General features: G+C 40.2%; 1 protein-coding gene across 2 annotated transcripts; it reads right to left on the minus strand.

The window, feature by feature from the left end:
* Positions 1–2649: 2649 nt before the first annotated feature.
* Positions 2650–25386, minus strand: THOC1 (THO complex subunit 1). 2 transcript variants are annotated; one of them, XM_075744260.1, is made up of 22 exons: positions 25245–25386; positions 24328–24401; positions 24162–24222; positions 23423–23489; positions 22217–22335; positions 20888–20936; positions 20247–20342; positions 19873–19955; positions 19294–19367; positions 18566–18674; positions 17223–17354; positions 15827–15927; positions 13864–13930; positions 13635–13685; positions 12945–13015; positions 12050–12073; positions 11535–11630; positions 10560–10625; positions 7034–7117; positions 6668–6815; positions 5122–5200; positions 2650–3134 (listed from the first exon to the last, which is right to left on the minus strand). In XM_075744260.1, the coding sequence occupies exons 1-22, from the start codon at positions 25335–25337 to the stop codon at positions 2839–2841; spliced, it is 2040 nt and encodes a 679-aa protein (XP_075600375.1). In that variant the 5' UTR covers positions 25338–25386; the 3' UTR covers positions 2650–2838. The 2 variants fall into 2 exon arrangements, with proteins under 2 accessions (XP_075600375.1, XP_075600377.1); XM_075744262.1 differs by lacking the exon at positions 12050–12073.
* Positions 25387–26186: the final 800 nt, after the last annotated feature.

The raw sequence follows: 26186 nt of genomic DNA on the forward strand, positions 1-26186 counted from the left end.
CATTAAAAGAAAAAAAAAATTCATGTCTTGGTAGTATAGTTTAGTTAGTATGTGCGTGTTTTCACTTCTTGGGCCACCACTGGTGAACATCTTGAAGCAGTCATGGAATAAAGCTACTTTTTTTTTTTTAAAACAGTAGGGATTTATCTCCTGTCCTGTTACTCAGTAGATAAGTAAGTTGAGTATGGTGGCTGCTTACTTACTTAGATTACCTTCTGTTCCTTCCCCCCAGGAGTACAGCAGCTGTATGCTAGGGGGAGGCTGCAGTAAAAAAGTATTTTGGTGTTGGCTCCAGCCAGAAAAGCACTATTGCATCAGCAGAGCTCAGCCTCGAGGTAGAGGATCTGATTTTGCGTGTGTCCCAGTCCCTTCTGGGCGAGCCGTACTGATACTTGTCTGTGTTCATATGAAATTCCTCCTGTTGTATTGCCATTAACACTGATCCAGTGGGGAGTTTAACTGTGCCTGGCTTGCTCAGAAAGGAGAGCCCCTCTTCTACCCTGCCTTCAGCAGCTCTGACCCTCCCAGGCCATTTTTCTGCCATACAACACGTTGCCAGTTATTGCGCTGCTGCCTTTGCCGCACAGCTGCCCTGGGAGCTTCCCAAAGGCCTAAGGGTCTATTTTAAAAAAGGCAAGTTCCACCCTTTAAGGAAGCCCCAGTGGAGTCTGGCTCTGTTCCCCTGAACCCCACAGAAATAGCACATGGCTCCTCTGTTTTTAAAATCTTGGTCTGTCTCCTGAAAAGGGAGATCAGTCCTGTGCCTGTTTGCTGCTTTGTGGAACTACATCCTCCCAGTTATGGGCTTGTGAGCAATGTTTCTTCTCTCAAAACTGCTGTTGGCAGTTGAAAAAAAAAAACACCACAAAACCAAACAAAACCAAAACCTTCTGTTCTATGACCCCTATAACTATGAAATAATTAATGTTTTATTACTGGTGTGAAAAAAGGTGAACTTTTTTTTCCATCCCAGAAAGTGTTCTGCCCCATTTTTTTTCTGCTGCTCTTGCTTTTTCCTAGTTTTGAGATATGTGCATTTATCATATCTGAGAACAGGGACAAGATAGATAGACTTAATAAATAGCTGGCTCACTGGAAATGCTGTAGGAGAAGCAGTGGTTACCTCATTGGTCTACAAGGCTGCCACCTCCATTTCCAGTGGAGGCCTTTCTGGTCCTGGCAAAGCCTTCAGTTACATGAGTCAGTGGTAGGGATCCTCACAGGCAGGATCTCTCCCCCACATGGGTCTCATTTGAAGCTTCTTTCACAGCTAGAGCAGTGCTGTAACATTTTGGTGAGGTCGTACTTGTCAGACGCAGAAAAAAATCTGCAGTCCTCCATGCATAAAATGACACAAGACTATGCTGCTGCCAGGTCAGAGAAAGAGATCAAAGCAAAACAGGCACAGCTCAGTGCCCAAGTCTCTTGCCTGGAACACAAGCACAGAGTGTGGTTCATGCCTGCAGCACCAAGAATAGAACTCCCTGGATGCAGCTGCCTCCAGTCACCTTCCCTGCGGCCATCCTCAGCCCCAGCTTTCCCCGGTGTCGAGGTGGCAGTAGGCCACGGTCAGGAGCTGTTTGTCATCCCCACCCTCCTCCCTTGACAGTCTGCTCAAAAGTCCCCCAATCCAGTGAAATCATTACCTTTTGTACCTTTGACCAAATCGTACCTGCAGCTGTGTTGTTTCCAACATCTGCCCCATGAATCAGCTTTTACCAACTCACTGAAGTGCCTAACACTCAAATTCCTAATACGGTTTAAATCCAAGGGGGGGGAGCAGGCACACAGCTCTTGCCGGGGGCTCAGTAGGCAGAGCCAGTAGCTAACCACCCTGGAAATTCACAGGTACAATTTAATAACTGAAACAACGTGGAGAAAAGTTCTGCCATACGCAGTTTTCTAAACACTCACAATTAGCTGCCGCTGAATGACACAAATTCTACAAGAGGTACAGAACAAGTTGTAGCCCACTACAGCTTTAACACCACAAAAATCTCTCACTTGAGGGGAACACAGATCCAGCTATGTGGACAACTTGTATCCATCAATTGAGCATCATGACCTTGAAATGAAACCAACTGTCACTTTGTAGTGAAGTGGGACCAAAAAAATTACCTTATTATGACTCAGGGGACTTCCTACATAGCCAAACATATGAGAGATTAATAATTACTAAATAAGCAGCAGCATACAACCCCTGATTATCAACTGTCAAGGTCCAGAGAGAACCAGTTCTGCAGCAGGAGAGCAGACCGAGCAGGCACTCCTCAGCACCGTTTCTGCACTGAAACTCACCACCACAACTTGGATCTCCATTGCAAGCCTACTGTTTTCTCCAGGGTGAATCACTCACAAACAGGTACCTTTTGATGGTCTGCAGCTCCCCATCACCCGAAGCAATGATGTAGAAGTCCTTCTTGCCCACCCATGCTCTGAGAAACCAGAGACAGCAGGTGGTTACAGAGACCATCAACTGCTCAGTCTGACAGGAGCCACCCGAGCTCTGAGGATGCCAAAGCCCTGCACAGAAAGCTGCCTTTTTGCTCTCCATCCTCCCCTTCACCTTTTCACCATCCTTAATGAAGCTTCCTATTTCTGGATCAGGATGACTCATCCTGTTCTCAGGAAATCCACACAACTGAACAGTATTATTAAAAAGTTTTATCATTTATTGAACATAAAATACCTATCAAAAACCTGTTACCTGGCAACAACAGTAACAACTATCAACAAACAAACAGTCACAATTAACAAAACCACCAGAACAGTCACAACAACGACAACGACAACCACCACCACCACCAAAACTAAGCAAGGAGTTGCATCTGGAGCGAGTTAACTGCTGCTCTCAGTGTCGTTGGTTAGGCTTTCTGCAAGGTCACTTAACCCGGCTTTGTTCAGCGCAGTGATCAGATTCTCGGGGGTTGCATGTGCGCCCTCCTGATCCTGCCAGGCAACCAGCAGCTGCTTCGCTCTCATCTTCATGTCCTCGCTGTCTGACTCAATCTGCCGTATATCAGAATCCTTCATTTCCAAGTAAGGGGCCAGGCCCTTCCACTGCTCCCCAAGCCTGTTAGCAAACGACTCAATTTGTTCGCCCGTCATGGCTTTGTCCTGTTGGACCTCTGGACCTGGAAAAAAAAAAAAAAAAAGAGAAAGAATCGCAGTGAGACACAGGGAATGTCTCCAGCTTCATTTGCAGTATCTTCCCCAGTTCACCCTGGTTTTTTTAAACCTCTTATTTATTTACGAACAGACAGACTTGCACCTTTCCCTTAGTTTTTAAAACCTACTCAAGATCTCTGAGAACAGACAGATTATTTTTACACATGCATTACTTGGGTTTCAAGAGGAATGACCCTTATTGCACACAGAAGAATTGCACACATCAGAATTGCCTCCTCCAAACAAAAACAATGATTTTGGCAGGTAGCTTGCAATTTTCAATACATAAGTCAACTATAATATTAAAATCCAGAGTGATCTTTAACACTTAACTGGCTTCCAGCTTAATTTAGTCACTTTACACAGTTAGCCTCAGTTAAAAAAAATAGTTTGCTTCCCTTGTACTAAGTTACAAAAGACCCACATTCCTATTAGCAGCAGGACTGTGAACAGGATAGTACCTTCAGTACGTCATCAGTACTTTATCTTGATGCCAGAGTGGCAGAAAATTCCTTAAAGAACACGGAATACTGTGCTCTGCTGCGAAGCCAAGTGCTGCAGTCATTACACAGGCGGGTTTGCACATTTATAGCTTATCACGGTCCACAATCTGTGGCTAACCACCTATGTTTATTTCACATTGTTTTAAAGAAAAAACCCTAAACACTGAATTACTTATGCCCAGAAATTAATCATATTCCTAATTTTTAATAAATGTTTCACCCCCATGCCACTTGAAGAGCCAGCTGGCATGGAGTGGAAGCTTCAGCTCTCTTCAGTGCTTATCAGTCACGCTCATTTATCTGAACCAAACCCACTACATCAAGGGGAAAGAACCGAAGATCATGAACAACAAAACATGAAAAGCACTGGGATCACTTCCCTTATTTCTAAGCACAACGGTGTACAGCAGACCACACCTCTCCCATCTTTGCTTTAAGACAAGATTTAAAGATGGGAATTCAACACAGTGAAACCACAAAGGCTGCTTCAGCAGCGGTAAGCTGAAGAGAACTTCCCCACTGTTGGCATGGAGACTGTGAAAGGGGTCAGGTGCTGGATGAAAAAGGACTACAGAAGAGAGATTCACAGAGGCCCACAGGCGGCTTTTTTTCCCACTAGCAGAAAAATCCTTCTACAAAATCTCAAGGTCCATGGGTAACCAGCAGTACCCAGTGTGCGAGGTCAATGCGCTGCGTATCCCACCTGCCCGTACAGGATCCAAGAGCTAGCACGCAGAGATACAACACGCAAGGGAGAAAGTGCTGCGAGATGAAGGCATGGATGAGGATGGAAGGCAGCAGATTCACAGAGGCAGGGGACAGGGAAGGACACTTAGGAGCACGACATACCGGGGTTACAGACAAGAGACAAAAATGGAAGGGCTGGCTCATGGAGAGGAACAAGAGATGACATTTGTCAGGAAGGCCGCTCTTCTCACAGAGAAGCTTTTGCCTTTAAGATATTTTAAATGAAGAGGAAGTAAAGATCTCAGAGTTGGAATATATCCATCTCTGAAAGTCCCACAACTACCCAGCTCCACAGGGGCTAGAGGGAGGCATCTACCCATGGCAATTAAAGGGCAGAAAGAACAGGAAAGCGGGATGAGAAACACTTGGGTAGGTTTTTACACAGCAACGCCGGCATTTTAGCTGTAAATACCTACTAACACTGTAAACATACACTGCGCAGCGGAAAAGGTGGAAGAGGCTCCTAATGAAAGTGCTAATCCAACAAGTTGGATGCTTTCAGCACTGTGGGCCATGAGACCGAGAGGTCACGTTGGTGCCCTGTGTCCCAAAAGGCTGCGCTTTTTGGTACGAATGCGGGTTCAAGTCAGAAACACTGGGGTAACCAGGACTGGTGACCCTCAGTAGAAACTATGATAAAACACAGCTTCTGCAATACACATCAAGAGAGAAACTGAAAACACTGAGAACATGCAAGTCTTACTTTCATTGTTTTCCTTTAATAAAGCATCATTATCTTCCTCATCTTCATCTTCGCCTGTTTTTATTTCTTCAGAAGGAGGCTACAATGAAAGAACTAAACATCACTGGATGAATTTTGTGTTTAAAGAGAAATTTTACAGCTCTGTGATGGTCCCTGGAATGTGCGTTAGAATGGAAAACCTGACGTGATCCCATGAGAGAATTAAAAATCCCCCACAGTCTCCTGTATGCAAAACACCACTAATAAGTGTTCTAATAAAACACAGTATTAACTTAAAAAAAAACTAATAAAAGTATCCACTTCACAGAATTCTCTACTTTTCACAGTAACTACAACTAAGCATTACATACCTAGTTTTATTACTTGCTTAAAAAAACCAAAAACACCCCAAACAACTTTCTACAAGACCACTACTGATGAACATTTTTAAAAAAAATGTTATTTTTCACCAATTTTGTTCCTCACTCAGGAATTCCTCTGAAAGTTTTCTGTACTTTCAAACTTCTTGAAGGTGGCAAACAAATACACAAACAATAAACTTTCCACTCTCTGATCATCCAACATGAACAAAAGGCTTCTTTTCCTATGTTTCCATCACAGCCCTTATCTATGTATTAGCTTCTTGCCATAACATTTGGTACATGACAGTAGCACCATCAGGAATGTTGCATAAAGTGATACTTTAATATAGTAAACAGCTTTTCCCTGCCTGTACTTTTTTTTTTTTCCCTAAAATTGCTATTAGCATCTAGTTAACTCTGACGAATGAACAAACAAAAAAAGCGATATATTACAACCCAACCTTTGCACCTCAGTAGTTTCACATTACAGACAAGGAAGGTCTCAAATAGAGCAGCATGGGTTCATATCTGCAAGAAATTGCTGGGTTCTATGCTAACTCAAAGGCTTAGAAAACACTCCCTTCCGCAGCTGTTAGTCTCTCTTATCATTGTGTATAAAGTGATCTGAAAGACCCGGCCCTGGCCTCAAATTTGTGCTGTTGCATAGGGAAAGTGTTAATGCCTTAAGTTACAGCTCCACGAGGTCTCTTTTTCTTTATGTATTTTAAAAGTTGGGGGCTGACAGAAGAGCTCTGCTAAATCTGGCTGCGGTAAAGCTCTGGTAACACTTAGCACGGCACCTCCAGCTGCGCACCCTGCCCCTTTTACCGCTGTCCCACCAACCAATATTCATGAGCCCTAACAGCAGCTTACACCTTCACTACAATGGGTCTGCACTACTACATGGAACGCAGGTAGCTGGGTACAAATATAGTCCTGTCTACCAGCCCAGCAGAAAACCCACAGTTGTTTGTTCACAGAATACAAGTCAGAGCTCAGCAGTTACTTGGTTAGTCTATGATGAAGATCACAGTAACACTAAACTGTGAATAACAATCAGACCAATTTTTAGTTTATATGCTTTTTTTTTTTTCTGCTGTGGGTTTTTTGCCCCCCTCCCTCCCTGTGTACCAAATGGACTGCAGAGAGACAAGCAGGGAGTCAAATGAATTCAGCATTTATTATTGTAGGATAATATTACTTACAGGCAGCTCCTTGGCTAATTTGATTACCATGTTTTCTAGATATTCAGGTAAACTCTTGAATTGCTGGTTTGTTGGCTGGAAGAAGTGAGGACTTCTGCGGGCTAGAAGTCTCAATGCTCTCCAGCCATAGTTAGAATTGTTCACCGCCCTGTAACAAAATACAAGTTTGGTTGGTAACAGTCTGACATCTACAAAAGCATAGAAAAAGATCCGAGTCATTTACTGATTAATATAATTCTGTCCAAACTTATAAAATTTTGGTACATTCCTGGAGTCCTGAACAGATATTGGTAATACAGAGTGTTTTCTATAACAATCCAAACACAAAAGAGATCAAACTAAAAAGTGAAACAGAGATTGACATACTTATACTTATTTTCAACCATGTTTTCAGGGTCTGCTTGTTCAATAGCTTCTTCAAAAAATTCCTCCAACGTTGGCATATATTCTCTAAAAAAATAAAACAAGGAACTTAATACTCCTCACAATCTACTCGAAAATAGCTGGTTTTCAGTTCCTTCATACACTTCTCAAGCTTACCGACTGGAGAAAGAAACCCCAAAAAAACCAACCTACTCAAATTTAACAACTGCTAATAAGCAAAGAATCTGTTTGATACATGTTGCTATAAAATTATTTACTGCATAACCACTGAAGCATACCAGTATTCGCTAGCACTGCCTACTATTTAAACCTTCTGCCATACCAAAAGGTGCCATGAACATCTGTCGATAGCATTTGGTGAAAAAGGACTATGGGATGCAAGACAAGAATTCTGGCAATAAGGAAATGAGACTTTCATAAAAACAACAGTAACTACTAACTGGCTGCGTGAGGAAAAAATGCTGCCGCTCACAAGCACTCAGGAGTTTAAAATGGTTGTTAGTTTTGTGCAATTTGACAGGATGGGATACGTAAAAAATGGCCTTTTTACCCTCTCATTTCAGTTTCATCTGCTACCAGAGACAGCTAGACTACTATTGCTCCCTAGTTTCAATTATTTACGATCACTAATTTTACAGGGGGGAAAGTGTTAGGCAGCTTAATGTTGTACTTAATGACCCAATCTTAGGGGTTCCCCAACTTGCTCAAACATGTTCATGCCACCCCCCCATGGTGATCCCCGTACCTTCTGCTGAAAGTACTTCAGTTAAAGTGCATTCCGACACAGGTCCAAAGCCTACAGGCTTCAGGAGAAATAGATTTATTTGAAGTAGACTGAAAAGCATCTGACTCCTGGGCTCAAAGAGCTGTGATCAGCAGCATGAAGTCCAGCCAGAGGCCTGTCACTAGTATGTGCCTGGGCTTGATGCTAGGGCCAGTACTATTTAGCACCTTCACTACTGACCTACTGATGATGGGACAGAGTGCACTCTTAGTGAGTTTGCAGACAGTGTAAAACGGTGAGGAGTGGTTGATAGACCAGAGGGTTGTGTTGCCATCCAGAAGGACCTCAACAGACCGGAGCAATTGGCTGACAAGAACCTCATGAAGTTCAGGAAAGGGAAATGCCAAGCCCTGCCCCTGGCACCAGTACAGGCTGGGGACTGACTGGCTGGAGAGCAGCTTTGCAGAAGAGGTCATGGTGGACACCACCACGAACGTGATCCAGCAATGCACCCTTCTGGCAAAGGTGGCCAGCGGCATCCTGGGCCGCATTAGGAAGAGGTCAAGGGAAATGATCCTTCCCTTCCTCTATTCAGCACTGGCAAGATACATCTGGAGTGCTAGGTCAGTTCTGTGCTCCCCAGCGCAAGAGACACGGGTCCGTGCAAGAGGCTGGGCATGGACAGGAACATCTGACATCCAAGGGGAGGCTGAGGGACCTAAGACTGTTTAGCCTGGAGAAGAGAAGGGTTGGGGGCAGTAAATACCTGATGGGAACAGTAGGGAAGAAAAGGTTAGAAATGATCCTACTCAGGGAAAAGTACAAGCAGCAGCTGGCACAGATTGAAATACAGGAAATTCCACTTAAGCATCAGGAAAAAACCCTGCTTTTCTGTGAGGGTGGTCAAACACTGGAACAGATTGCCCAGGAAGGCTGTGGAGCTTCCACTCTTGGAGAGACGTTCAAAACCCAACTAGAGGTGGTCTTCCACAACTTGCTCTAGTTGACCCTACTTTGAGCAAGTGGGTAGACTAGGTGATCTCTAGAGGTCCCTTCCAACCTCAGCGATTCTGTGATTTAAAAGACAGTATTTGTGGTTCATAGAGGACATGTTAAAAATGTGACTGATATTTCTCTTCTTAGAACAGCTAGCAGTTGCTTCTGTGAGATATTTGAACTAGTACATAAGGAACCGTGACCTAAAAAGGTAACAGAAATAATATTCACAATGATGAGGACAGTTTGCTGAGACTACAAGCAAGAAATACAGATTACTTCAGAGCTGGAGGTTACTGTAGGCCAAGATTATCAGTGGTACAAGGCATGCTCATAATGATCTGTATTTCTCCTACATAGTGTTTGACAAAAGACAGATCTGCTTCCACCAGGCAACCTGGTGATCAGTTGGGAAAGGGGTGGGGGAAGAGTGCACTGGTCTATAAATTCACTTTATTTTTGTTTTGAAAAACATGTTTTGCCCAGGAAAGGAATGGCCTATGCATGTTCAAGTGTAGCAATATAACTGACTACTAGAACCAAAGCCAGCATCTTGAGAACCCATCTGATTTGAATCCTGCTATATTTGACACTATGCAAAAACTTAAAAGCCAGATTTTATCCCAGGAACAGTTATCTAAAAAGACAACAGGTAAGGAAGCATTACTCCATTTGAATGAAGACACGAGGAACCAAAGCAAAAAGTTAGTCACTTGACCACATTCAGACACAAAGTCTATAATAAAAGTTCAAACTGAATCCAGATCCCGTAGGATCTTCTCTTCCCTGTTTACCATGGCATGCATTTTCTTGGTTTATCTCCATTTGTTTAGTTTAGGGTTGGTTTTTTTGTTTGAGGTTTTTAAAATTTTTTATTTTTATTTAATTTAAAGAAGTTGCAACCCAACACAATCACGCACAGGAAATAAGAAGTTGTGTTCCAAACACAACTCCACCTCTAGCCCTTGGTCTAGTAAAGGCAAGTATCCTGTCAGATGCCTGCCAGCACATCCCAGTCTCACAAGAAAGGAAGGCATTTCCTCTTCAGAGCTCTCAGCCTCTGGAAAAGCAACTCCTCCACTCAGGACATCTACACAGCTAGGACCTGCCCGCCCCCCCCGCCCCCAGCATTCAGCCTTTACAGCCACAAAGTTCTCTTTGGGAACTGTCCCATTCCTTTCCCATATTTTCATACTAGGTACCATGTCCACACAAAAAGGGATTACGCTATCTTTAACAAATAAAGAGGTATGCAGCAAAGTACATTTTCAGTATTTCCTACAATTGTGCAAGCAGAAGGGAAAATTGATAATTGTATCTTTCTACAATTGCACCACTAGTAGATCCGGTATGCACTGAAACAATGCCTGCTAGCCATTTTCCTTTTATCTAGTACTGTGCAAAGCACATGTCTGCTAGAAAATCTTAGCCAAATAGCACGCTAACTTCATTAGAGCCAGACTTGGCAATCTTCCTTTATTATACAAGGTTCTTAATTATACAATCACGCTCTACAAAATGGGAGTTTCCATCTGGTTTTTAGCTTAGATTTTACTTTACTAAGCAATGAAAATTACTGACAGCATAAACATCAGTGAAGAAAACCATAAGGAGACTTTAAGATAAAAGAGCCATACAACAAACTTCTCTCAAGGCACACAGTGAAACGGCATAGCATAAAAGATGTTATATATTTTCCTTATGCCAATTTTGTAATAATTGTAATTTTGCGTGGAATTAGAGTGCTGAAAGTTAGCTTTAAAAAATTATGTATCCTTTTTTACATACCTACTCTCAGATTTACAAGCTTCCATGTTATCAGGACATAAATTCCAAAGGCGGGTCAGTTCCTCACTGAAAAGAGAAGCATAAACACAGATCAAACTCCACATTCATCATTCTATCATTCCACATTCCATCACTCAGACACACAAAACAACCTACAGAAAATTCTCACCCCAGAGTCTTTATAATAAAGCATACCATACAAGCTTTGTGATACACACATATTAGGAATTACCAGAACTGACAGAAATCTTATCTGATGTTGCAAATTAGGAAAATGATGTATTAAATTTCTGTTATAATCTCTTTCTGATCTGTGGTCAGAAACAGTAACAAACTCTTTCCAAACTAGCTAAGGTCAGGCCATTTTGTTTTGATAAAGGAAATAATTTATCACTTTCTTTTTCAGAAGGGACATTTTACTAAACACTCAGTACAAGGTCTTGAAGCTCAAGACAAGGTTAAAATTTCCACATCTAGGTTGGGTGAACTGTTACAATGAAGAGACTATCACTTCTCCTAAAAAAAGAAGTGGAAGTGGTTTGTACTTGTTGGATGAGTTTTTATACTTTCGTCCTCTCTGGTTTTGCTTAAAATGTTATCTGTGCTCCGGGTTTTACAAAAACAAATTTGGGCAAAAAATTATTCTTGATATGTCCTCCAACAAAAGTTCTATATTTTGCATGATACTAAGTGCTGCATTTTTCCACTTCCTTTTCAGCTTGTAGATCTCTTAAACAGCCTGTAAGTTACAAGACATGACTATAAGGAAAGGAAGACTACTGCAGGTTTTAAAGCAGAATGGCATATCCCTTGGCTGTTCTTTCCTGGCAGTTCCAAAGTGAGGAAGTTTGAAAATATAATTGACTAGAAAAAACACAGATAGTGAAAAAAATCCCCCACAAAAAACCCCCACAAACTCCCCCAAACCAACCAACCAAACTCCAGAAACCCCATCATGAAAAAAATCCAACATACTTCCCCATAAGGATTTTTTTGTTTGGTCCTTTTCCTAAGAAGTCCTCTGGAGCTGGCCTCTTTCTCACAGGCCTCATTGGCTTAGAATCAGGAGGTCTACAGAAAAAAAAAGACGACACTCTTTAGCATCAAACCAATATTCAGGGAACAAAGTGAAGCCATTTCACTTAAGATGGTGCCTAGTTAAATCACAATGGAAGTATTCAGAAGAACTGGGATTCTAGGAGTGGAAGGAGGGAGGGGGGGTGAAGAAGAAAGAGAAGGTAAAGTATGTATAAGGAAAGGGATTTGCCCCACACCAAAATTAGTTCACTCACAAATTTAAAAGGTGTATCAGAATCCCGATATAGAAAAAGAAGCAAATCACATTTATGCCAGCAGCACATACTAAGTATGATCTACATTGCTGCTGGGATCAGCCGCTTTATGATTGCAAGTTCTTTCCCCAGGTGCACCTGATTTCATGGGATCAGAGAATGGAGATCCCAGAGCACTGAGTTTAGGGTAAGACCTACCCAAGCTGAAACTCTGGCTGAGATCTAAAGGAGGAGACAGAACATTTACAAAAGTCAAATTCCATAATTTTACTTTCCCCCTCCCGCAACAGTAATTTCTCTTCTCACAGCCCCCCTCCCTTTTTTGCAAACAGCTGAAGCCATAAAGAGGTGGCTCCACCTGATCTCTCCATAAAAAGAAATCTGCAAACAGGTAACGACCCAGATGCTCCCTACCCCCAAACAGGCTACAGTCTGTGTGTAGAATGAATAAGGATGGAAGAAGGATGTTTGGTCACCACCTCAAGATAGTCAAGTAGGCATATGGAGTCAAAGTTCAAGTTTTGCCAGTAGTTAGTAACTAATTACACAGAAAACCTTTCAACGGCAAAAGCCACCTAATCATCATTTTCCTTTCAGGTAAGCGATCACCACCAAGGGGCAAATCTAAAAAGGTACGTAAGAGGAGAACTGCTACATGGAACTCCAGGTATGCTCCCCCATCAAAGCCATAGCACCAAGGGCTTCATCAGAGGCAATCCAAAGCATTACGGATAAGTCAGGCACTAACTTCTCCAACCTAGGGTCTGCTGAAGGCAGGAGGGGAAACAACTTGCTCCAGTCTCCTCAGTCACTGGATCCTTGGTATTAAGGGAACAAAACACTGCCACGAGAGAGTGAGGAATGCTCTCCTGAGACCTCACACATGCATAACCACCTCTTCACTGACATAATGAAGCCTTAAGACTTCTGGCACAAATCTAAGAGCCTCCTGCACACACAGAAGGGACATCCAGCTACACAAATGTCAAAGTTGCATGAATCATCAACGTTCACATACACCGTTGGCACATACTCTGAAGTTGAACCATCATTTCGAACAAGCAGCAGCAAGCTTCTACTTCATAATAGTTACCTTTCTTTCACAAAACTTGGGCAGCCTTCATTTTTCCATGAGTTCCAGTTTTCTTCAGTATTTAATATATGCTGGAAAAACATAATATTGCACGTTATTAGTGTCATAATCACCTTCAGAGTTGACCCTAAAGTTTTTAATTGAGCTACAACAATTAAAGGGAAAACTCTGTTACTGTGTATATTTCAGCCACTATTTTGAAGGTCATCAGCATAATCTTAGGCAGCTGGTTTAGTTCATTCAAAAATAGTGTAATCTCCTCTCTTCAATAATTGTGGGAAAAGCTTTATTTCTCCTTCTTTAAACAAGAAAAAAGATGCAGCCAAAGTAAAAGAAAAAAGGAAAGTAAGATGACAACTGTTTTTTAATTCTACTTGCATCTTATCCCTATGTCTTTGGGCATATCACTCCTTTCTGCAAAGGCTTTTTGAAATAAATATTTTTAAAAAACAATGGCTCCTGTACATAGACATGCACATACATGCACACTTCCATTTCTTCCCCAGAGAAAAGCACATTAATGAAAACATGGAAAAAATGTGACTACAAAATAAAAAGACATTATGAGACCTTTTTTCCTGAGATGAGATAAAAGTTCTCTCAGATGTTACATCCGTGTTTTAAAATCTAGTTTAAACCAACACTGCTTTTTTACGCAGACTTTGTTCAGACAGACACCAAAGTACTTACCTCTACCATTTTTGAGAATCTTTCCCCATCTGGAGGATTTTCTGAAAGAAGCTATGATTGGGAGGGAGGAAAAAAAAAAGTTAATTTTTTGCATTATATTTGTAGCAGAACACATAGAAAAAAAAACCCCAAAGAACATGGTGGTTACTGCTCAAAAGTGGTTGATACAATATTACACAATAAATACTTTTCCATGTAATTTTTATAGAAGTATCTATAAATAACCAACCTGGTAAACTGCTTTTGTAGTATCTTCAATCCAAAGAGATTGTTCATCTGTTAGAACATAGTTTGAACTGGAATTGAAAGAAAAACAAAAACGAACAAAAAAGTGTCATTAAATCAGCTCACTTTTTTTTTTTAAATTTGAAGAGTTTACTACACATCAAAATCGTGCTGAGAACACATAATTTACAGTACATACTTTCTGAGGGATGTTAGAGGGGACCTGAAAAGAGTACTTTGAACGTGCTCTGGTCTGGTCCCATGGACTGGACACTTATTAGTTTGTGGAGTTAGTTAGATGTGCTGTGGAATATACTTTCAGATTTAGCTTCATCCAATAGGAAGTCCATTTGCATGAGTCAAGATCACACCTTGATGTTGGACCCAGAGCACAGCAAGTGGGCACAATGAAAAAGATTTACTTCAAAAAAATCTTCTCCTAACCCCAGCTAAAACACTAGTGCAGACAGACCATAGTTAAAGAAACAATTAATCTACCAGCTGTATACAGAACACAGATCTTGAATATCTCAAAACATGAATTATATATAGCATATAACCTTAAGTCATTAAACAAGTTGCTTGGTACATCTAGAATTATAACGAAATCAGTAAGTAGATGTGAAAAGAACACAGAAATAAATATAGCATGGCTCGCTGCATTCCCAGAGACCAGAATGTTAAGCACATCAAAAATTAGATGATCATCAGATTTTTCATTTTCACTGGTTCAAGAAGAATCCAATGAGGCATAACCATTAACATTCCATTTACAGTGTTTAAAAGCAACAGAACACAAACCAGCTTTTTATGAAGCATGAGGTACCTTAAATAGCAAATATAAACATGACTATGGCTAAGTCAATAACATGAGAAAGACTTTTAGAACTAGCTTCTCTTGGTTAAAAGGATATGAAAAAGCTCATCTTTTTTAAGGAAGGGAATAATTAGTATTAGCTTACAACAACTGCACCAAATGTTACACCACACCATTTATATATCATATCCTTGACAACTGATAAATGAATGCTTTTAATGAACACTTTAATGAATTGTTATTGAAGTGACTGACAGTCACCTCTACAGGACTAAACTACAACTCAAAGACATGAATTCTATTCCTTCTCTGCCACAGCACTGCCTTGGTAAATAACCTGTAGAACGAAGATAATGATCCTAGTCTAGTTTGCAAAGATCTTTGATATCTGTTTATAAAAAGCAGTATATTGCAGGTGAAAGACAGCTGCCTTAAATGTTAATCATTATGTCCACATGTGGTCAAGGGCACAGGAAATGAACAGAGAGGTAGGGCTTTTTTCCAGCATAAAATTATAGAGTAGGAAAAGATAGAGTATTGTTTTGTCCCATTAATTTGTATAAGTAATAATCACTGTTGTTATTTCTTGCTATTTTAGACAGAATTCTGTAGCACACCAGAAAAAAAAAAAAAGATCAGCAATCAATGCCACTTGTGGAGTCAATATAGATTCAAAGCGATGTCACAAACAAGTAGCTTGCATTGGTCTAACAGCTTGCTGCTGCCAAAGAGAGACACTCCTTCCCTCTCACTGCTGGCACTCACCTTAAGCAAGCTTTAGTGGCCTCTACTTCTCCAAGACCCCACTGAACTCGCCAATTTGGCAGAAAACTAACTCCGCAGAGATGAGCAGATAAGAGTTTTTTGCTGGTTTAGTAAACTGCACAAACTTGAGCAAGTCTAAGGAACACTAGCGCCACTGCAAGGGTGGGCAGAGAATCACGCAGAGAGCAGCAGGGAAAAGCAAGAATGAGACCTCCCCTTTCTTGCTGTAAAATAACTTCAGACACACCCTGTATTTACCAATCCAAGGCTCTGCAAGTGTCACAAGAACCTCAGACCAAGTAGACATAAACTCTTTTAAAATATTTTGGTTTATCTCCAAGTTCTTACTTCACCATCCCCAAACCACAAAATATTTCCACATTACCTTTTAAATTTGACCTGTCCCTTCAGATACTGAAATAGTATTAGGTACTGCAACAAGATGTGACGGCGAAAGTTACTGTCACTCAGCTGTAAATCCATCAGCTAAACAAGAAGAGAAACAAAAGAATTACACATATATTTTAAAGACACTAAACACACATAAGTAGAAAAATCCAACAAATGCTTTCAGATAAACTAGGTGGGGACTGTTTTTACAACAAGATGATGGTAAGCCATTAGAGAAACTCTATTCAGTATCACCTATCAGGACAGTGCTCCATAAGGTACAAAGATTGGTAAACCGTTAACTAACACAATTTTGGAAAGATAGTTATCAAATTTTCTAATGAAATCCACTTTTCAAAAGCAAGAGGAAGTGTTTGTGGAAGTAAATAGTATATCCCTAGGTTTCTCTTACTAGTTTTATACTGTTAGATTTTACAACATTCACTTTGAAGCAAACAAGAATTTGGGAAAAAGCCCAAATATTCAATTTTTTCAGTAACTGCAGGACAGGTTGCTCCCTTTTCCTATGAACTACTATTACGTCAGGGTTTGGTTACCGCAGAAGGGTTCACTCGCATCAACACTTGCACAGTGCTACACTGTTTGGTTTCTATCCTAGGTGCTGCAGCATGACAGATCATACAAAGGAAACATTTGTAGATTCTTTAAAGAACTTTGACGATTAGGTGTAAATTAAGCAACTGGTTCTGTAACTTCTAGATCGTTATTTTCAACTTGTCAATACACAAAAGTCAAAGCCTTAAGAGAAATTTATCTACTTTTCTATCTCAGAAGGAGAAAGCTCATGCTGCATTGAGACTTGTTTTCTGTCATCTACTAATGCACGCATTTAAAAGTTAAAGTTCCACATTATTTCAAAATGAAGACAACAATTTTAGGATTAAATTCAATAGAATGTTTTATTTTTGCATTAATATTAACAAAGTTAAAAACTCTCAAGATCATTTTAGATGCAATTTTAAACAAGGCCATTATGAGGCAGAAAACTGTTACATCAGCTGCCAAGTTTTGAAAGTGTAATTCTAAAGACAATAAAAAAGCAACAGATCTTCAAGCATTTACTCTCTTTTAACTTCCCTTTCTAAATGTAACGATACACATGAAATGCAATAAATGTCAGCTTTACTGCAGACTTTTATTCCAGAAATATAAGTCCCTGAATCATCAAGTAACAGAGGGAATCCACACAAAATAACAGAATACCCAGAGAAACTGCGAAGTCTATCTGTGGAGACATTCAAAACCCAACTGGACATAGCGCTGATCAAGCTGCTCTAGCTGAGAGCTTTGAGCAGGGAAGTTGAAGTAGACACAGGTTCCTTCCAACCTCAACCTGTCTCAACCTGATTCTGAGAAAAGAAATCACGTACCTTTTCACTAGTTAGGAACTTCGCAAAATATACATGTTCTCCTCCTGTTTTTAGTTCTTCCAACTTTTTTCGGGAAGCCTGCGTGTCGTCCAATTTGTAACTTTTAAAAACAGCCAAAACTTCTTCTGAGTACTATAAAACAGAGTTATTTACCACATGAAAATAATACAAAAACTTTGTAATAGGTGAACTACACTAGACTTTGTGCCAAGTAAAATAATCTGTAAACTTGCTATCAGCCAGTCAAAACAAGACTCATTTGCCGGCAATAGGTAGGGCTTCTCTGAACACCACGAATGACAGTGAAAGTGTTATTTATCATTTCAGAGCACCTAATCATTTGGAGTATTTAAAATATGTTAAGGAAAACAATGTTATGGGTTGTGAACAGTGCACAACTTTGTTGTTTAGATGTTATGAGGAAAAAAAGCCCACATGATGACAGTGCTATATTCAAACTCCATTTAAGTTGTTTAGAATATATACAAAACGAGATATCTAAGCAAGAGCTAAATTTGCAGTGCTGCTCTTAAAAATCAATTCAGAGCCTTAAAGCTTCAATGAAGAAAACCTCAGAAGTTTCATCTGAAAGACTTAAGTTTAAGCCTGGCCTTGTTGTTTCTCTGAACCATACGTGTGTGTGGGGGGGTGTGTTTTGGGGTTTTTTGTGGGTTTTGGGTTTTTTTGGGTGGAAAGCTGAGAATGTTGATAGACCTCATTAACTAGATTTATATTAGATCGTCTGATGTTACCTCTTATTACCAGAGCACACAGAATAAAAACCCCCCAGGCTTCTTGCTATTAAATAAGCAGTGAGCGGCAAATTGTGAACAAATAGGTAACTTAGCAATAAATCATCCTCAACATTCATACTAAGCAAAATTGAAACAGCTAGCTGAAGTCATTGCTTCTATGAAGAGATTTGTTTCATTAGAAACTGATTATCTTTAGGATCCCACTGGGATCAGTATGACCATTCAACATAATCTAGGATTAGGTAGGACTATTTTTCTTCTTGGGGGAAAAAAACCACCCCAACTCAAGTTCTGCTTTTTGCAGCTGATAAATCATACAAAAGGTACTTCTGACATTATTGCAACATGTGAAGTCTTTCTGGTATTGACTTACGCAAGTTTTATTAGGGGATTTACTGTACATCTTAATATATTGTTTACCATCTACAGGCTCCCTTTAGAAACAGCAAAATGCATTTCCTCATGGACTATTATTTTTTCAGTGGTATTAGTGGTTGAACTCTTCTACGCTTATGCAGTCGTTCTTCTACTCATGTAAACTGTGACTTTTACTTAGGCTGAATGGTTGAAAGCATGATCTCAGATTACCTTAAGAAAAGTTTTCCATGACACCTTCTCATAGCACTGCACAGGATTTCTAAAATAATCTTGAAGTGACCAGAATTTTCTATACAGGTTATAATCTATTGGAATGGAACTAGGGAAAAAAAACAAACAATATTGAAAGCAATATATTAAATTCAAGTCCACTCAGGAATGTGCAATCTCAGAAAATATCATTCATTTTGTAAGTGAAATGATGAGTCAGTAGTGAGCCCTTACAGAGAAATCTCTAATTCAGAATTTGTCTCTAAAAGAGTTTTCCATCCAGTCTATTGTTACTTACTATTTTTGCTTTTATGGTAAGAAAGAAAAAAAGAGATCTTAGGGGTTTTTTTTGTTCGTTTTTTTTTACACTATCTGGGGAACGAAGAGAAGCACAGCTTCTTCTCCTAAAAGATATACAGCATGTACTTAGAATCCTTGAATACGTCTTACTGAAACAAGTTTTGGCAAGATAAGTGGGAAAAAATGTGGAAGAATAACGGTGGTTCTCAGCCAGGGTATGCAACTTTTTCAAATAACCTGTAGATTTCTTTCCACTACCAGGCATCTCCACTTAAACAGATTAAGACACTGCTAGGTTCGATCTAATCTTGAAAGGGCAGGAGATAAGCAGAATTCCGAGTACAACATTTAAGGGTATTTCCCCAACATCTCTTTAATTTCACTTTATGCAATTTTGTTTCAAACTTTTGGAATTGCTATAAGCTTACCAACTCGTCGGTGCTTCATCATCTCCCATTTCACCTTCTTCTACGTCCATTCCTTCTTCTCTTTCCTCGGTGTGCTAACAGGAAAAAATAATTAAAACCTTGTACAAATGCAAGTATAACTTGCATACAGTTTTCGTGATGTTCTTTTATACATTCTATTACACTTGAGATCAGAAAGCTTAAGCTGGTAATTCAAAAGATCTCTGAAATATTATTCCAGTAAAATGTGCAAAAGTTTTCTGTCTTAATACCTTACTACACTTTGCAATGTTAGCCTGACTTGTCTTGGAAAAAACCTGAAGGGACAGTTCTATCCTCCGTAAGCTGTGGGGAAAACTTAGTACAGTCAGTGTCAGTGCTTAACCTTCAGAATCAAATCAATGTTTTTCCCCTCAAAGTCTGCACCGTTTAATGTACCAGGTTACATTCCTACTTCCAGAATCAGCAGCTTGATCTGGAAGAGGGACAACACAATTCTGAACATACAGTTCTGAATATTATGCATGGTAGTGCATTTCTGTGCAAACATTCTTACAAGTTTCCTGCAGAACGAGTGCAAAATTACACAGGAATTTTCACCTTCTGTCCTAGGGTGCTCTCATGTTCATTGGTATTGAAAACAGTGACATTTTCCAGGTTAAACTGACTCTGCAAGTTAAGTCCTGTGAAAAACAAAGAGTCAGTCTTAGAAGCTGTGAAGTTCTTAAGTCCGTTCAGTTACTTGTTTACAAGATGCTGATATTAAATCATCAGAAAGAGAATTCAAAATTTATGTTTGAAATCACAACAAATGAAAGTCAAATACAATGTCAAGGGTAGAGATAAGAACTAAGAGACAAGTGCAAAGTTATTTTCTCCAACTGGATTTGGTCTGCAACCACCATAAACTTAAAAGTTCAGCATACTTAGTCTTTGTTAGATGTTAAATGTGATGAAATGCAAGAAAATCTCACCTGACTTTTCTGAAAGTGGAAATAACCTAGCCAAGAACAGCTGAATTCTTCCACAGAAGACTGTATTTTGTGACTTAGATAATCTTCTTAGGAGGTCTAAATATTGTAAAAAGTAAAGAGTATTAGTATTTATCCCTCTTTCTATTTCTCACGCACTAGAATTCAAGACTTGCTAATTACATGACCTACACAGCTAAAGAAAGGAAGCTAAGATGTGTAAATTTAAATGCTAGTGACTTCCTCCGATCAACTGTATTTTTTCCAAATGCATTCTACCAATTCTCCTAACACCTTCAACAGCAATAGAAAATAAGTTCAAATGAATCCTACTCAAATACAGCCTCTGATATGGGCCTTGTCATTGCTGAGGAATAAATATTTCTCAGAGGTTCTGCTATAACGACCTTCACTTATGAAGAGATTTCCCTAAGGTCAGAATGACTTTTACATTCATCAGCAAGACTCAGGAATATCTGCTAAGCGAGCAATCTGCCTTTTAACTTTATTACTTATTGAATACATCTGAATGTAAATAAAATTATTAAACTCATAAATTATTAAACTTATAAATTATTTAAACTCATTTGCTGAGATAGGGAGTTCTTTAATTCCCCACCACCCCCTGAAAAACTACAACTCACCATTGCACATTCGTAGCAAGTAATTTTTCCCTGCAGAGTAAAATGTATTCTGAAATAAAATAAAGGTATTTAGATCATTAAGACACCACAAAACTTTCTTGAACAGATTTTAATTCAAATCACAAGCCATGAATAAGTATGAGTCATTCCTACCGTTAACTCTAAATCTGAGTTTTTCCTTAAATAAGAAGCAGGTTTCACAAGAAGGCAACATAAAACAAACAGTCCCACAAATTCCAAGCAAACATAAAACACAACATTTAAATCCAGCCTTCACACAGAAAAATCACATGTAACAATGAACTGTAAGAGCAGCATTCCTTTTTTTTTTTCCTTGGAACGCACAAATTTTTACACTCATTGCCTTTATTATTCCATGCATTATTTATATACATATGCAATGGGCAATACACAAAAAATTTAGGGCATTCACAGTACTAATAATTTGGCAGCAGGAGAAAGAAATTGATAGATACTCAAATTAAGGATAAAGAACAGTTTGTGAATATATCACAGGGGGGGAAGAATGTTTTATAGAACAGAATAGCCTGAATGAATGCCTATGGGAGATAGTCCAGGTTAGGAAAATGCAGAGAAACTGGAATGCTTTTCAGGTGTTTCCTACAGAGTTGCTGACACCTGTGGTCCTGGCAGTACTGCCAAAGAGCAAAGCAAGAATACAGAGATCCAAGATTTCTTATGATCTCGGAATAAAATGCAGGCTGCTTAGGACTTCTGCCTGAGACCCTGAACTCCCTCTTTAATTAACAGCGCCTGCAGCACAAGAAGCTCAGCAGCCGGTCACAGCGGCTCTTCTCCTGCTACAGCAAGAGCGTAAAACTGTCACGCAGGCCTCAAAACACCAATTGCTCTTTAAGAGCAGAAACATTTTATGGCAACATGTTCACCGTTGCTATAATCCTGTAAAGTTCATTCAGGAAAGTTCATTCAGGAAGTGACCAAGACAACTTCTTTCCCTGCAAACTGGAAATTGAAGAATCTCCTGCAGCTCTGAGGAAAAGCTGAATAATAAGTCAAGAGAGAAGCTACTCATACAAATTGTGCATCAGAAGTTGAATTTCTGGTTTCTAAATGTTACAAATACTGTATACTGTACAGAAAGGAGTTAGAAAGAGAACATCAGAATTATGATTCCTTTTATTACTAATTTTCTGACTCCTGCTGCCCAGACATTTTAAGCCTCAAAACAAAGTGTGCTCAACGCTACTATTTTAACACAAACAGATACAGTTAAAATCCGTTTGTAAAAATGATTCAGGTAGACAGAAGCTTTGGCACAACCGTATAACATTTTTGAAAAATACCTACCGATTTCCACGTAGCAACATTTTTCTCCACGAAAGTGAAAATTTTGTCACACTGATCCAAAGGCAGGCAATCCAGAACATCTCCCAGAAGCACAAAAGGAGTTGATGCAGTGCAGATACCTATGAGGAACAGGAAATATTTTATTCAGCAAATTTGAACTGAAATGCAATAAAGATGCATGGTAGTTGAGGGACGGTGTGTTAAAAAAGAAGAAAAAAGTTCTCAAATCCTCTCAAAAAGCTTGAGCTAATTTTGAGCTTCCATTAAAGCTATTTCTATATGTACACATATGCAGATGAGCTTTACAAGACCCTTGCACGTAAACACGTGCCTTGCACATAAAACAAATAATAAAGAGTAACTGTTCTAAAAACCTCAAACTCTAAAACAGTCTCACATCTCTTTGCGGACTGCAAGTGAACTCTTTCAGACTTCTAAATCCACAGTTAGTTACACTACACACACCTACGAAGTTTGAAAGTCTCTTCCTCAAGCAAAGCACCACTAAAGCAGTGCTCCAAGTCTGCCCACCCATGTTCTGTAGTTTGGCAGTGTCTGCATTCCTCATAATCACAGGTCTCCTTATTCTACAGTTCATAAAACACATACGTAGCTGAACTATACTTACTAGAACAAACAAGTACTCGATGCATAATATGAACAAATACACAAAGGGAAGAGGGTGAAAGTCTCTTCAGAAGATATTAACACAATGATTTCTGACAAAAAAGACAGTTATAGAAACAGATTCAAGTATCTAAAAAACCAGCTGTGTACTGACAGGCGAGTACTGGGAGACGAGCGCAGATATTCAGGAGAAGTTATTTCTCACTCTGCCAGGAAATTACAGAGAAACCTACGTGTCATTTATCCTCTCTGCCTCAGTGGTCTCATCTCTAAAATTATGATGGGAGACTTCCAAGCATTTCACAGAGGTGGATAAAGATAGAAAACGCTAATTACGTTGCAACCAAAAGCATGCATCTACCTCTTAAAAAAGAGATTTCAACATAAATGTCACACAAATAACCGAATTTAGTTATATTATACTTCACTCCTCTTGTGAAACAGACTTAATAACCACTAGCGTATAGACCACATATTATCAAAGCTAACTGCTGTAGATGAATTACAAAAAATCAAGATTTTAAAATTCCCCTAAATGGCCCTTAAAACTGCCAACAGATTTGAGAGAAAGATGCTCACCTTCTGTGACTCCATTAATAGCAAGAGAAATAATTGCCAGGAGATTTTCACACGGAGCTTTGTTTATCTAAACAAACAGAACAGTGTTAAACTTCTCTATTCTGACCCAAATACATTTCACAAACCTAAAATTCTTGTTTCCAAGTAGGCATATTTAAAACAAATATTGACGTTCAACTTCAAAAATTTCAAACAATCTATTAGATCTTTAACAGCCGCTTCTGGCCGTTAAAGACCCTACAACACCTACTGTTTAGAGAGAGTTATTTATCTCTGAAAATTAATGTCCTGCATTCAGCCTTCATTCAAACAGTACCAACAAAAACATTCTTTGATTCCTTTCATCATTTTTTTCAGTTGACAGACAGCTTTGTTACATGCTAGTAACAGATAACCCACTCCACCCCACTCAAAGTATAATTGTAGAATAATGCATATTTATGAACTAGAATTTTAAGACATAGCAGATTTTCATAAGCATTACAAAGAACTGCTGGAAAAGGCTAAGTCAACACCTCTCGCTATAGTGTGGCATCTGTAAAATACTGCCATTCTGTCCTGCCTACCAATCTCCTTTAACCATCTATATTCAATATTAGTTAGATAACTTTTACCTAATTCATGTTTTTAATAAACAGTATTTCCCTGTGCTAACATTGCTGTTAAATTAATACATTAACTGTAAAATAGAAATTTGAGCTTTATCAAGACATAAGCTGCAGCAGCTTGAAGTACTTACTATTTCTTCTTCTACAATAACTCTAAAAGCTTGATCCAAGGTACACTTCTTTTCATTTTCACTGCAAATGCAAACATTCCGCATCCGTTAATAACAACTATTACGGACAAGATTACTAAAACTTATCAGAACAAGCACATTTTAAAATCAAGCAGCATTTACTTACCTCCCAGGAATCTGGTTAAATGCGTTCAACAATGGCTTGATACTTTTGTTATTCAGAGCCTCTCTGGTGGATGTCTACCAAAATGTAAAGAAAGAAAAGTTACAAAACCAGTATAAATCCAGCAGGATCTCCTCCCTCTTCTGTCTGACAGTGGACAGAAATACTAGGGTACTTATTTGCCACACAGCATGTGTCAGTTTACAAGACCTTTGTAACAAGTAGGGCAAATAACAAATGCCTAGCAAATTAAGCATGGGAGGTAGTAGAGCATGACACCTCAAACCTGGGCTTACAGTGTGGTAAAAACAGTATTTTTCAGTGAAACACCGAGGAACACACTGTTGTGACTGATGCTGCATCCGCAACAGTCTCAAGTCCCACACACACAATTCACCTGCTTCACAGGCAGGTTACAGAGGTTTGGGACATGACTCCTGCTGACAAGATAGTCTAAAAGTTACTATATCCCGTAACAAATCAATCTAATGGAGCAAGTCTCTGTTCCTCGACCACTTCTGTGCAAACCCCATCCCCCTGTCCCACAAACTTGGCCTCAGATGGCGAGACCCAGAGGCCTGCGTGCACACCCAGCCCCACCAGCTCTGGCAACAGAAAAGCATCATTCAGCAGAGGCACAAAAGAGACAAGTGCAAGAAGCTACGGACGTTTTGCTGCCGGGGTTGCGCCAGAATTTCAATTTACATTAATTTTAGTTAACTAAATACCAGACCCTCCCCTGGGCGGACTGCGGGCCCAGGGCCGGGCAGGGGCGGCCCGGCCTGGGCGCTCAGGCGGAAGCGGGGGGAGGTAGAGCCCCACACCGGCGCGCAGACGCAGTCTCCCGCCCACCCGCTCCCTCTCCAAGCGGCAGCGAGGGAGAGAAGCCCCCATCCTCGCCCAGGCCCGGCCAGTCTCACCGTGAAGCGGAGCCGCGCCTCGGGCAGGCTGAACAGCGGCGGCGACATCCCTCCAACGGAAAGACGCTCTGCGACGCGCGCCGATGACGCCATAGTCCTTCGGACGGCGCTGCCCCGCCTGCTCTCCGCCTGGGCGGGGCGTCGGCTGGGGGAGCGGCTGTTCCTGGGCGGTGCCGGCGCCTCGCTCTCGCCTCCCGCCTGCGGCTGAGGTGGCCGTCGAGGTGCTGCGGTGAATGCGGGAAGGGGGAAGAATTCGGCGACACGTCGCGTTTGGGGTCAGGATATTCTCCAAGTGAAAATGACTTTAAAAGGTTAACGTGTGGGTGAGTGACAGATGTGGTGGTTGCTTCTCGTGATAGCTACCTCAGAGCTCACAGTCTTCCACCACCTTCAAAGTATCACTGAAGGAAGAATAATTAGGAATTCTTTTATCGTCGGTAAAATCACGCTGGCGCTAACAAGTCACAGGTTGAATAATATCTTACGGATACCTCCTGAGTCACTTTTAATGGGAGTTTAGTCATTGCTTCACTGGTAAATGTCTGTAATAGCCCTGCAGGACAAATGTTAATTGTGAAATTTATCTCTCTGCATGGCTCAGCTCCTTTAAAAAACACATTTTCTAGCTAGCCTAAATAATGGTGGTTCCCAGGCTTGGCTGTTGACAGTCTATTTCCAGGCTTGGGATGCCTCACTTCCATTCCCACGGCCAAGCTTGCAGCTATGAGTTGGGAACACTTGCTGTGTCATGTCCAGCCATAAACCCCTCCCAAATACGTTCCTTGTCAGCCTTCTCCTAGGGCTCTCAAGGGCACCTCAAACGTGACTGGAGATACTATTTTCTCCCACCACTTCTCGATCCTGCTTTCCTTTTTGCTGTCAAAGCACAAGAATGTTACTCGCCTTTCTTTCCTTCTGGAAAAAAAAGCCCCAAACCAAACA

This window comes from Balearica regulorum, chromosome 2, assembly GCF_011004875.1.
Source record: "Balearica regulorum gibbericeps isolate bBalReg1 chromosome 2, bBalReg1.pri, whole genome shotgun sequence".
Taxonomy (NCBI): Eukaryota; Metazoa; Chordata; class Aves; order Gruiformes; family Gruidae; genus Balearica; species Balearica regulorum.